Source organism: Amia ocellicauda, chromosome 1, assembly GCF_036373705.1.
Source record: "Amia ocellicauda isolate fAmiCal2 chromosome 1, fAmiCal2.hap1, whole genome shotgun sequence".
In the NCBI taxonomy this organism is placed as follows: Eukaryota; Metazoa; Chordata; class Actinopteri; order Amiiformes; family Amiidae; genus Amia; species Amia ocellicauda.
In genome coordinates, this window is record NC_089850.1 from 40581120 (window position 1) to 40595517 (window position 14398).

Sequence of the window (14398 nt, forward strand, 5' to 3'; positions counted from 1 at the left end):
TTGGAAAAAATGATTAGACAGAAAATAGAGGAGCATCTTAATGAAAACCATATTCTTGGATATAGTAAAGATGGGTTTAGACGAGGCAGATCATGTCTTACTAATTTATTTGAATTTTTTGAACATGCAACTGCAGCTGTAGATCACGTGAAAGGATATGATATGATATACTTAGATTTTCAGAAAGCTTTTGATAAGGTTCCACACCAAAGACTGATCCTCAAATTGGAAGCTGTAGGCCTTCAGGGTAATGTAAGTAGATGGATTATGAACTGGTTGATGTATAGGAAACAGAGGGTGTTGATTAGAGGAGTTGCTTCTAACTGGAGTGAGGATGTAAGTGGAGTTCCACAGGGATCAGTACTAGGGCCTTTGCTTTTTCTAATCTATATTAATGATCTGGACTCTGGGATAGTTAGCAAACTTGTCAAATTTGCAGATGATACTAAAATAGGTGGCTCAGCAGATACAATCTCAGCAGCACAGGCTATTCAAAAGGACTTAGATAACATTCAGTTGTGGGCCGACACCTGGCAGATGAAATTTAATGTGGACAAGTGCAAGATATTACGTGCAGGTAACAAAAATGTCCACTATGATTACACTATGGGAGGGACAGAACTAGATGAAGTAATGCATGAGAAAGACTTAGGAGTCTATGTTCACTTTTCACTTTCTCCATCCAAACAATATGGGGAAGCAATAAAAAAGACAAACAGGATGTTAGGGTATATTGTCAAAAGTGTAGAATTGAGAACAAGGGCAGTAATGTTCAGACTGTACAATGCACTAGTTAGAGCTCATCTGGATACTGTGTACAGTTCTGGGCTCCACAATTCAAGAAAGATATCGCTGCTCTAGAGGCAGTTCAGAGGAGAGCAACCAGACTTATTCCAGGTCTGAAGGGAATGTCCTACTGAGAGACTGAGGACCTGAACCTTTTCACCCTGGAACAGAGGAGACTACGTGGGGACTTGATCCAAGTCTTCAAAATCATGAAAGGCATTGACCACATCAAAGCAGAGGAGCTTTTCCAGATCAGCAGGGACACACGCACCCGGGGACACAAATGAAAATTGGGCTTCAAGGCATTCAAAACGGAAAACAGGAGATGCTTCTTTACACAGAGAGTAGTCACAATCTGGAACAAACTCCCCAGCGATGTGGTTGAAGCTGAAAATTTGGGAACATTTAAAAATAGACTGGATAGGATCCTTGGATCACTTTGATATTAATGGACACCAGACGAGCACGATGGGTCAAATGGCCTCCTCTCGTTTGTAAACTTTCTTATGTTCTTAAGTACAGTATATTCCACATGCTGGAAAATTAAAATATAGGTCATTATCTTATTTTATACAGTTTTTTTGCTAATCTTTATCAAGGGTGCCAATATATATATATATAATCACCATCAGCCTATATCAATCCACTGCTGAATAAAGGCCTCCCCAAGATGTTTCCAAACCCCCACTATGTTGAAACATAATATACATGTATATATGTATATAAATACATTTCTTAAATATCCTTTAAAAAATTTAAAAACAGCAGTGTATTTTTGATGGTGCATTCCTTATCTTTCATTCTGAATATCCAAGTATTTGGAAACAGTCTGTGTTGTAGTACAAAAAAATAGTAATAATACAAAAGTCTTCCCATTGTGTCTTGTCTTTTGCAGCAAAGCACCATTTTAACGGAAATAAGACGGTACCACCATTCCCCGAGGGACTACAGATGGCCATATTTGGTAAGTGATCCGTATTCAGAGACGGGAAAAAAATGACAGCAGGGGGTGTTTTGTAATTAGTCCCCCCCCCCCACACACACACTTGAAATAAAAAAGGTTTAAAAAAAAAGAAACGCAAGAAAAAAAATAAAAAATTGCAGTCGATGATAGCGATCTCTGTAATAAAACACATTAGTTCAGCTGCTATTTTCTTTACCCAGGATTCCAGTTGAATAATTAATCACTGCAGTCAGAAATTAAATAGTTTTTAAATCACGTATTTCTTTGTACAAATAAAATTAAGTTTTAAAGAAGCTCTATTATACTTCTGGCCTACATACCATTTAGAATCAATATAGAACCTATGGGTTTTAAAAGGTGATTGTTACTCTTGACTCCCCAATAGCATTTTTTTAATATAAATTAATTGACTTAATTTAATTTAGTTGGCCATGGTAAAGGGAATAGGGGCTGTATATTTATATTTAGAAATCACTTTTTTCACAAGCAATTATTGTGAATTATTTTATATAAAGTGTCCGTTTTATTTTTCTCTTCCAAAGTAGAAGAACACTTACACATATTTGTCTGGAGTAAAGCAGGATTACACAAAAGCAAGAACAGCATGTGCATACCTAAGTAAATTGGAAAGTCTGATTATTTCAGAATGTATGTATTTTTCTGTTTTTTATATATATATATATATATACAATACTGTGCAAAAGTTTTAGGCAGGTGTGAAAAAATGCTGTAAAGTAAGAATGCTTTCAAAAATAGAAATGTTAATAGATTATATTGATCAATTAACTAAATGCAAAGTGAGTGAACAGAAGAAAAATCTAAATCAAATCCATATTTGGTGTGACCACCCTTTGCCTTCAAAACAGCATCAGTTCTTCTAGATACACTTGCACACAGTTTTTGAAGGAACTCAGCAGGTAAGTTGGTCCAAACATCTTGGAGAACTAACCACAGCTCTTCTGTGGATTTAGGCAGCCTCAGTTATTTCTCTCTCTATGTAATCCCAGACAGACTCGATGATGTTGAGATCAGGGCTCTGTGGGGGCCATACCATCACTTCCAGGACTCCTTGTTCTTCTTTATGCTGAAGATAGTTCTTAATGACTGTCGCTGTATGTTTGGGGTCGTTGTCATGCTGCAGAATAAATTTGGGGCCAATCAGATGCCTCCCTGATGGTATTGCATGATGGATAAGTATCTTCCTGTACTTCTCAGCATTGAGGAGACCATTCATTCTGACCAAATCCCCAACTCCACATGCAGAAATGCAGCCCCAAACTTGCAAGGAACCTCCACCATGGTTAACTGTTGCCTGCAGACACTCATTCACGTACCGCTCTCCAGCCCTTCGACGAACGAACTGCCTTTTGCTACAGCCAAATATTTCCAATTTTTACTTATTGGTCCAGAGCACCTGCTGCCATTTTTCTGCACCCCAGTTCCTGTGTTTTCATGCATAGTTGAGTCGCTTGGCCTTGTTGCCACGTCGGAGGTATGGCTTTTTGGCCGCAAGTCTTCCATGAAGGCCACTTCTGAGCAGACTTCTCCAGACAGTAGATGGGTGTACCAGGGTCCCACTGTTTTCTGCCAATTCTGAGCTCATGGCACTGCTGGACATCTTCTGATTGTGAAGGGAAGTAAGCATGATGTGTCTTTCATCTGCTGCAGTAAGTTTCCTTGGCTGCATCTACAGTTCTAAACGTTGCACATCTGGAAACCCCTATCTGCCTTCAGATTTCTGCCTGGGAGAGACCTTGCTGATGCAGTATAAGTACCTTGTGTTTTGTTGCTGTGCTCAGTCTTGCCATGGTGTATGACTTTTGACAGTAAACTGTCTTGTTAGCTGGGTTTGGTTGTTCCTCACCCAGTTTTATTCCTCCTACACAGCTGTTTCGGTTTCAGTTAATGATTGTGTTTCAACCTACATATTGAATTGATGATCATTAGCACCTGTTTGGTATAATTGTTTAATCAGACACCGGCTATATGCCTACAAAATCCGCGACTTTGAGCAAGTGTACCTAGAAGAACTGATGCTGTTTTGAAGGCAAAGGGTGGTCACACCAAATATGTATTTGATTTAGATTTTCCTTCTGTTCACTCACTTTGCATTTAGTTAATTGATCTATTAACATGTCTATATTTGAAAGCATTCTTACATTATAACTGCCTAAAACTTTTGCACAGTACTGTATAAATATATATACAGTTAGGTCCATAAATATTTGGACAGTGACACAATTGTCATCATTTTGGCTCTGTATGCCACCACAGTGGATTTGAAAGGAAACAATCAAGATGTGCTTTAAGTGTAGACGTTCATCTTTGTTTTAAATTAAATTGTGAGTTTCAATACTTGGGGCCGAATTAAATAAAAACTTGACCCACCCGCTATTAGAAAACCACAAACCTATACATCATAGCAGTTACATTTATGATTAGAAGAAAGTGTCATACATTTACAGTTCTGTAGTATTTTATTAGCGGGTGGGTCAAAGTTTTTATTTAATCCGGCCCTTGGTCCTTTTCAGTCAATGACTGAATTACTTTTCAGTCTGGAACCCACACAGCAAAATCTATAGTGTTAAAATTAAGTGTTAAAAATCATTGTTGTTTCAACACTCATTGGGTGAAATTAACACTCTTTAGAGTCGGTGTTAATACTGGGTGTCAAAATAAAGAAGGTTGAAGTAACACTTTACTGGTGTAAAACCAAATAATGTAACTTTCCCAGGATGCATTGTGGTAGTTTCCAGAATAATTGTTTTTTTTTTGTGGTATTTTTGATTTAATCACTTAATTATTTTGTAAATATTAATTATTGTAAAGCAATTATTGTTTGAGTGTAAAATGTGTCTTTACCCGCCAATATATTTATATTTGTGTTTTTCTACTCTAGATTTGAAGTAATGTCTTTGAGTCAACATGTACCACATTTAGTTTTTTTTTCTTTTGTCTATTTCTCTGCTTGTGGTGGTGCATGTGAGCATGACCTGTATATGCATGATCAGTTTGCTTGTCTTACTGGGTCTGGGTATTTGTTTATTTACTTAAAAGTTAAGTATAAAACCAATTAAATTACAATACATTTTTAGATTTATATGTATGTATGTATATATGAAGGACTGCTAGAAGTGTTGGGAAACCAGCAATGCATGAGTGTTGATTTAAAACTTTTTGGATGGTTGTGCATGTACACTTTCAAAGGGTTGATTTTAAAACCTACAGTGTTAAATTTGCTAATGAATTTCTGCCGTTTAGTGTTACTTACACTGGTACTAAGTACATTTTTGACTCTACCTAGTGTTGGGTAAATGCTGTTTCAACACTTAGCACAGTGCTATTAGCACTGTTGTGGTGTTTATGTTGAACATTCAAAGTGTTAAACTCTGAGACAGTGTTAGAATTTCAACACTTTTAAAAGTGTTGATTTAACACTTGTGTGGAGGTTCCCATATATACACTTAAAAAGTCTTAAATTGAACACTCACTTCAGGCAGTCATTGACTGCAAAGGATTTGCAACCAAGTATTGAAACTCACAATTTAATTAATGATTATTTAAGTTTGTCCAATTACTTTTGAGCCCATACAAATGGGTGTAATTCCTACACTGGTCACCCAATTTGGATGTAACTAACCTCAAATTAAATTTGAACATCTAGACTTAAATCACATCTTGATTGTTTCCTTTCAAATCCATTGTGGTGGCGTACAGAGCCAAGAAGATGACAATTGTGTCACTGTACAAATATTTATGGACCTAACTGTATATAACATCCACATTTTAATTCAGTTCAACACAGAGGGAAAGTGATTTGAAAATTCCTGCACTTTGAGGATGCTTCTGGAATATACTGGGAGGCCTTTCAGAACACATCTCGAGAGAAGAGAAAAGCAGTCTGAGCACAGTGTTAACATTTCCTGTGCACTGAAATTATGTATATTCAAGAATTAGATCACTAAGTGACACTTCAATTCTGGGTACACAATATCCATTTATACAAGTTAAATAACCAAGCTCTTAACACTGAATTATTAATTATTAATGAGTTTATCTATGAGGTCAATTGACCTTTTGTGAGAAATGCACAAATTACCATTTGCTAAGGCCAGTTATTACCAGGTTATTGACCTTTTAATACTCAGTTATTATATTGAAGGTTTTAAAGAATTTATATTTTTGTATTCTTACCCACACATGATCACAAATATGAGACAGGTCAATTGAAAGCCTGGCCAAATGACAATTAAGTATACCATTATTTAAATGATATGTGCAGTGCATACAGTGAGGGGGAAAAAAGTATTTGATCCCCTGCTGATTTTGTACGTTTGCCCACTGACAAAGAAATGATCAGTCTATCATTTTAATGGTAGGTGTATTTTAACAGTGAGAGACAGAATAACAACAACAAAATAAAGAAAAATGCATTTCAAAAAAGTTATAAATTGATTTGCATGTTAATGAATGAAATAAGTATTTGACCCCTTCGACTTAGTACTTGGTGGCAAAACCCTTGTTGGCAATCATGGAGGTCAGACATTTCTTATAGTTGGCCACCAGGTTTGCACACATCTCAGGAGGGATTTTGTCCCACTCCTCTTTGCAGATCCTCTCCAATGTTTCGAGGCTGACATTTGGCAACTCGAACCTTCAGCTCCCTCCACAGATTTTCTATGGGATTAAGGTCTGGAGACTGGCTAGGCCACTCCAGGACCTTAATGTGCTTCTTCTTGAGCCACTCCTTTGTTGCCTTGGCTGTGTGTTTTGGTTCATTGTCATGCTGGAATACCCATCCACGACCCATTTTCAATGCCCTGGCTGAGGGAAGGAGGTTCTCACCCAAGATTTGAAGGTACATGGCCCCGTCCATCGTCCCTTTGATGCGGTGCAGTTGTCCTGTCCCCTTAGCAGAAAAACACCCCCAAAGCATAATGTTTCCACCTACATGTTTGACGGTGGGGATGGTGTTCTTGGGGTCATTCCTCCTCCTCCAAACACGGCAAGTTGAGTTGATGCCAAAGAGCTCGATTTTGGTCTCATCTGACCACAACACTTTCACCCAGTTCTCCTCTGAATCATTCAGATGTTCATTGGCAAACTTCAGACAGGCCTGTACATGTGCTTTCTTGAGCAGGGGGACCTTGCGGGCGCTGCAGGATTTCAGTCCTTCACGGCGTAGTGTGTTACCAATTGTTTTCTTGGTGACTATGGTCCCAGCTGCCTTGAGATCATTAACAAGATCCTCCCGTGTAGTTCTGGGCTGATTCCTCACCGTTCTCATGATCATTGAAACTCCCCAGACCAAGGGAGACTGACAGTTATTTTGTGTTTCTTCCATTTGCGAATAATCGCACCAACTGTTGTCACCTTCTCACCAAGCTGCTTGGCGATGGTCTTATAGCCCATTCCAGCCTTGTGTAGGTCTACAATCTTGTCCCTGACATCCTTGGACAGCTCTTTGGTCTTGGCCATGGTGGACAGTTTGGAATCTGATTGATTGATTGCTTCTGTGGACAGGTGTCTTTTATACAGGTAACGAGCGGAGATTAGGAGCACTCCCTTTAAGAGAGTGCTCCTAATCTCAGCTCGTTACCTGTATAAAAGACACCTGGGAGCCAGAAATGTTGCTGATTGATAGGGGATCAAATACTTATTTCACTCATTAACATGCAAATCAATTTATAACTTTTTTGAAATGCGTTTTTCTGTTTTTTTTCTCTCACTGTTAAAATACACCTACCATTAAAATTATAGACTGATCATTTCTTTGTCAGTGGGCAAACGTACAAAATCAGCAGGGGATCAAATACTTTTTTCCCTCACTGTATGTATGTGTATGTTTAATTATTGTCTCTTTGTTGTCTTTAGTTGAGAGCCACCGTCATGATGTTTCTTGCCGTTTTAGCTCTCGTTGTTTATAAAGGATTTTTTCATCCAACCAGGAACATGTGCATTACCCTATAAGGATACCTCAACACATGCTCTTCATCAGTCTAAGGGGGAGAGTAATACTGTTTTATTTATTTTATAAGGAGCTACATGCCAGCAGTTTGCTCTTGAAGTGTAAATAAAGCTTAACATTTGCAAAACATGCCTCTGGCAAATGAGATAAGTTGGACAACAATATGATGATATTTTACTGTTATTGTGTCAGAAATGTATCTCTTGGCCATAAAAGGTTTATTTGTTTTAGTGGCCTCAAGCACATCAGATAACTGAAACTACACTGCTGTGATTTAGAAGTTTATTTATACCATTAATTTATATCTTGATCCGAAAAGACGTGCAGCTAGATATTTTTAATGACTGTGGCAATGGAGTCAAAGCTATTCACACAGCAGAGGCACAACATATACATTCAAAGTATAACTCTGTCTGTCATGGACTGCATTAACTCCATACTGGAACAGAGGAGCACTGTGCTAGACATTTATGTATCACTGAAAGGGTAATCTGATCTCAGAAGAAAACATTTTTAAAGCAGGGAGATGGGACATCATTTAATGTTGTTAACAGTGTATACTATCATATCCTGAGGACATTGTCTTGAGAAAATAAAGCAAATAGTCTCACATTATCTCTATGATTCTCTCTTTTATATATATATATATATATATATATATATATATATATATATATATATATATATATATATATATATATATAGGCATGGGCTGTTTCTGGGGAGCTGAGAGGAAATTCTGGCAGCAGAAAGGAGTTTATTCCACCCATGTGGGCTATGCTGGTGGACTAACTCCGAATCCATCCTATGAGGAAGTGTGCACAGGTAGGGCACTGCTGTAGTCTATTACAGATAAAATCTGGTAGGTTGGATATTTACAGGCATGTACTAGAACACACCCAATTGGACATAAAGAAAACCAGGTCAACCACTGAAGTCAAAAGTGTTTTCATATATATATTTTATAATGGTTCTGATTTATTCAGTACTGCTTACAAAGTGCAGAATGGAAATAATGAAACATGATTTAATCCTATAATTATAAGAAACAACTTGACAAATAGACATGTCCTCATCTATTTATGAACATGAATACTGTACAACTACAGCTTCTGACATACATATACTTATACTAACTTATGTAGGACACTAACCTACCTGTTATTATACTACTGTTACACCATCACATACTACTACTATTTAGACTAGCCTAGAAACTATCACTGATATTAAGCTGCATACTACCATACACATCTTGCATATTGAATACTATGAAAAATGTGTCCACGTGAGAACAGTACAAATTTAAAGAGACACTTTACATTCTAGTTATTATTTAAGAAGAAAATCAATGAAGATATCCTATTTTTATTCACTGCTTCATGTAAGTATTTCAGATCAACCTGCTCTCCTGGGGCTACACTTAACAGTCATGAGTACACACAAATTTAATCCCAAAGTCTCTGTAAGCACATTGTGATGAAAACTAGATTTAGCAACATACAGCTGTGCATGGAAATGTTGGTAGACTCGGGTTCAATCATTTGTGAATAACAGATGCTTACTGCAAGAAAATGATCTATTACCTACTATTCTGCATAGTGGAAAAACTGAAATATGACTTTAATAAGCATTAGCCTAATAGTACAACTGTTTTCCATTAACTGATACCAATAATAAATATCACATACCAAACAGAATGCAATGCTCTTAGTGTTTTCAGTCGTGCCTCATCAAGTGTAAACAAGTGTAAAATCTAATAATAATTATAAATTGACATCTCTAATTAAAAAAAAATCAAAATTTTTGACACAGCCATCTTAAACACATAGCAGCATTTGAAAAAATTATAAACGGAGACTGTTTCAATGCAAGTTCCATATGCTGTTTTTTTTTGTTTTTTTGCCTGATTTATTAAATTATATGTCTTAAAAATGTATATAGGAGTACTGTATGCAAGTTTGAAAAATCAAAGTTTAATTGTGTTAAACTGTGTGTCTAAGGACAATTTAAGTAACTTTTTTACACACCTTGATCACCACATTGCAAAGGGAGCTGTCCATTTGAGAGTGTTGAATGTGATTCTTGTAGATAATCACTATATTGTGTTTTTTTAAATACCTTTTCAGATTCTTTCTTTCTTGTGCAGCTATCAAGGATGGCAAACTATCAGTCTTATGCAAACTAAAATGATTAACATACATATTGTGTTTGTGAGGCCATTGTGATTTTTGAATTTGTATTTTATACAATTTGTCAAAATGACAAAACAACCATTACAATTAAATGTTTCTGTAGATTCCATTCCATATTGCCATTCTCAAGATGGTTTTGCATTAGATTAATATATAGGTCATGATATTGTAAGCATTTGGTAGAAGCACATTCTGTAAACTCAAACCACAAAGCCCTTTCCTTACATCAATCCATCTATCCATGCACCTACCATTCTACTTATTAAAGCTACCCTAGTCAAAGCAAAGCTTATTTAGTTTTTCCCACCTGACAAAGTGAGCTACCCTTGCTGACCCATCAAACTCATAATAACCTCAACATCTAAGAGTTTGCTTCTGGACAACTTGGAATGCATCCGTTTCTTTGCTAGATTACAATTTGTAAAACACAGTCAAATTCAGGAATTCATAACCTTGAGTGAGTCACAAGTACAAATAACAATTTAATATCAGTGTTCAGAAATTATTGACTCACCACAGTCACAAATTCCAGAAGTGTTTGGGCAAGTGCATCATCTCTCCAGAATGTTTTGTCACCCATACACTCTCAGAAGCACAGGTTTCATACAAGAAACATCATAGCTGAGCGTGAGTCAGATAATACAAATGGTATTTGATTTTAACTGTAGTATTTGAAATAATTAAAAATGAATTAGTAATTGGCGATATTATACATTTAGAAATGTTTTACTCTCAGCCTTACAGTCTGGAAACATATCAAGATTTCCACTCCTCTGTCTGCAAAATTCAAAATCACCACATTATTAGTTCCACTCTCCATGACAACCCAGAATGCTGTCTAAATATGTATAAAGCAGTCAGTACACAGCTAGAAAATATTCAATGTCATACCTTTTTGAAAAATGTATTCTAAGTGTGTGAGAGGAAAGGGATGTAAGGAAGCCTTGCTAATAAATCATGACGAAACAGGGCCGTCTTGAATCACTGTTTCTGTTAAGACGCAGATCCACAGTGGATGGAGAAAGAGCTTTGTCCTAATATTGAGATAGCCGTGTTCTCCTTTTTGTTCTCAGCAGATGCTCCCTCTTAAAATTCAAATCAAGAGCCTCTTCTTCGCTGCTGCAGTTAGACCGCACTAATCCTTGGAGAGCGTCTGCTCCGTGTAGATTGCAGAGGGATCCAATGTAAACAAGGGATTAATGGCTGCTGGAATGTCTGTGGAACAGTGGCAAAGTACAAAAAAGAAGCAGACATAAATAATGCAGTGCTCTCAATTTAGAGGACTAAATAACTTCTGCACTAGTGAACATATGTGTATGTGCCTCGTGTGTTCCTTGTAGTCTTTCCTTCCATTAAAGGAGTCAAATTCTAACCAGCATTCCGAACTGTGCCTGGTAACAAAAATGTCTAAATCTATATGCTGAATATAAGACTGACGGTCCCCCATTGATAGTTGCTGGATTCTGTTTTGTGTTTTGTGTAACATATTTACAAATACTGTTGTTTGAATCTCTGCCTGTGTGAAACACTGAATGTTATATGCAATATTAAATGCTCTAATAATGTCTGGTTGTACGATTCAATCCCCATGCCCTCCAATATATTCACCTCTGCATTGGAAATATGATGATATATTAGAACACTATATCTAATTTATTAAACTACTTCAGAAAATAGTTATTTGACATTCAATACATTCTAGATTCTAAAATAATTCATAGACATCAGTAGCAGTTTTGCGTTTTTACTTTTTCCCAATATTTGTGACTTAAGTTTATTAAATTGTTCTATAAGCCGTACCAACCATCTTTCTTTTGTCCTGCTGGTAAGCGCCAGTAAGATGGTCCTGCAGTTGTTTATGCATGGATAATCATGAGGAAGATATGTGTTTTCTTTATTAGCACTCTTAATGGGTTAAGAAGCAGATTTTGTGTGCTAAATAATAGTCTATTGTGGTAACATATACCAGTGCCTCACTCTTACAGTGAGAATACAAATTTAGAAGGAAACCCAAGAGACAATGCTCAATTATTTTCATATTACAGATTCACAGGGATACAAAATTGCATTTCACGTGCCAAATGCAACACTTTATTTGGGGGAACTTTCACAATATGTTTTATTTTATTTTATTATCCAGTTTGTGTCTCTTCTTTGACATATTTTTAATTTGTCTCATGTGTACAAGGGGGCTGTTGAAGGAACAGTATACCTAAAGGTAGCAATAAAACTGACCCACAGTCTGCTCTATATATTACTTTTTTAATATTAGAGCTATAGATCTGCAGGCATTCACACAGCAATGTGAGGAATATTAACTGCACTGATCTTATTGATATTATATCTTTTGGATATTTTTTAATTTAGGATCAGAACTTGAGCCTTTGCTTCTTTTTACATTTTATTTTTAATTTTAAGCTCCACTCACTCTGTGAATGTATATTGAGTGTTGGTAGGGGTCTTTTTAGGGTCAATTAAAAGTAGTTAGATTTATGTCTGTGAATGATAACAAGTCTTAGTTATTTTCCACACCTGCCAGCAGTCTTGTGCAGCTCTATGTGATGGCTGGGAAAATCACCTCACGCATTTACATTGTCAACACAGGCTGGTTTAGCTACCATGTATGCTGTATAGAGAGCTGCTGGGGCAGAGGAACTGCACCTCATTGGTGGATAAAGTGAGGCTCCGCCTACCTGTTTAGTGTTTTAGCATCCTATTGGCTGAAGAGGGTTGTGGTCTACCTGTGCAGGGGTATTTAATTCACAGTCTTTTTCTTAGTTGAAGTTGTAGTACAAGCATGAATAGTTGTTGAGACCTGGGTTATGTGCTATTTTAGTTAGGATTTGTAAAGGCTCAGAGGCAGATTCATATTTCATTGAGTAATAAACACATGATAAAGTGCATAAGCACACCTGAAAATGCAGTTTCATTTCCCTCTGTTATTTATTAGATCTTGAAGTTTGGTTAAAGTCGTGGGTATCTGTTTACCAACTTACCCACATAGAGGAAGCAATATCTTAGGAATCCTTCAAGAAATGTCTGACAAACAGAAAGAACTAAATGGCCAATCATTCTTATGTTTTTATGTAAGCTTTGTTTTATTATGTGGGATTTTGTGAACACAATTTGACAATTTGGTTTTTTTACAAATATGCTCAGTACCTGACTTGAAAAGGGGCATGATTTATTTAAACATAATACTAAATCTTAAACCATGAAGCTAGACACCTGTAATGAATACAAACAGTACCAATAAAACAATGTTTTTAGATTTATGCCTTTCCTCTTTCTTAGAACATTAATACTTCCCAATACAATTCTCTCTCCCTCTCTATCTATCAATCTTTCCATCTATCTATCCATTATCCATACATTCATCTGTGTATAGTTATTTATTTATTTTTCTCTCAGGTAAAACTGGCCATGCCGAGGTTGTTCGAGTTGTGTTTGCACCTGGAAAGACAAGCTTTGATAAACTGTTGAAGGTGTTTTGGGAGAACCATAATCCCACACAAGGTACTGCTACCCTGGTAAAACTGGTAAAACCATGAGCTGTTGATGTGTTGTGTTCATCTGTGTTTGATTGTGTGACCCTGACTTGACCTTCAGCTGTTTCTGTTTTCTAATATTATTGTATTCACCACCGCATTTATTATACAAGGACAGTCAATCTGTAACTGGAAGAAAATGGCCGTCATTTTGACTGTTCATAATTAGAGGTTTACAGAGAACACAGAGACTCAGAAAGAGAAGGGTCTAAAACCCAACCTCAAGCAGAGATATTACTGTAAACAATTATTTATCTTGATTGATTGTTTCCTCTTATTTGTGTATTCAGTTCTAGTTTTAGAGGTTTCATATAAAGCAGTTAAATACAAGATCAGTTTAATTCTAAATACCTTTGCTTACTTGTCAGCTTCCCTAAATGAATGAATATGATTTGATCATTTTCTAAACATTTTCATTCTGGAGGGACATTTTAAACTGTTTATCAATGTAAACATGCTTTTTTGCATTCCTCTCACATATCTGAAATCAGCAGAAATTGTGCATGGGTTCCATTCCAAAGACATAGCCAAATATTATTAACTTGAATATACTTGAGTATTTTACCTTAAACGTACCCTTACTCCTTACCCGAACCCCTAAGTTGAAAACTAACTACTCATTGATATATAAATGCTCATGATACATGTTGCTGATTGGTGACAATGACCCGGAGTCTCATTGATCTCTCCCTGTGGGACATCTCTGTTAATTTATTCATCAATTTTACTTTGCCTCCAAGGCTTCTGTGGTATTAGATGTCATTCCCATGAAGTTTTTTAGATGTCATTTGTAAAGTTTAATATTTCAATAGTAAAATCCATTGAGCAGGGGGATTATCTTTCACCCTAGGCGAGTAATTGTCTGTGTACATCCTACCTTCTATTAAGGTCTATAATCAGTGGAATTCACTTTTTTATCAGAACTTTATCATCAAAG

General features: G+C 36.4%; 1 protein-coding gene across 4 annotated transcripts in view; it reads left to right on the forward strand.

Moving 5' to 3' along the window:
* msraa (methionine sulfoxide reductase Aa) overlaps positions 1-14398 on the forward strand; it is a 77393-nt gene that overhangs the window by 41419 nt on the left and 21576 nt on the right. For all 4 annotated transcript variants that reach the window (XM_066704861.1, XM_066704870.1, XM_066704877.1 and 1 more), the window contains exons 2-4: positions 1682-1750; positions 8424-8543; positions 13325-13429. In XM_066704861.1, coding sequence (XP_066560958.1) covers positions 1682-1750; positions 8424-8543; positions 13325-13429 — 294 coding nt within the window. The remainder of the gene's footprint in view (positions 1-1681; positions 1751-8423; positions 8544-13324; positions 13430-14398) is intronic.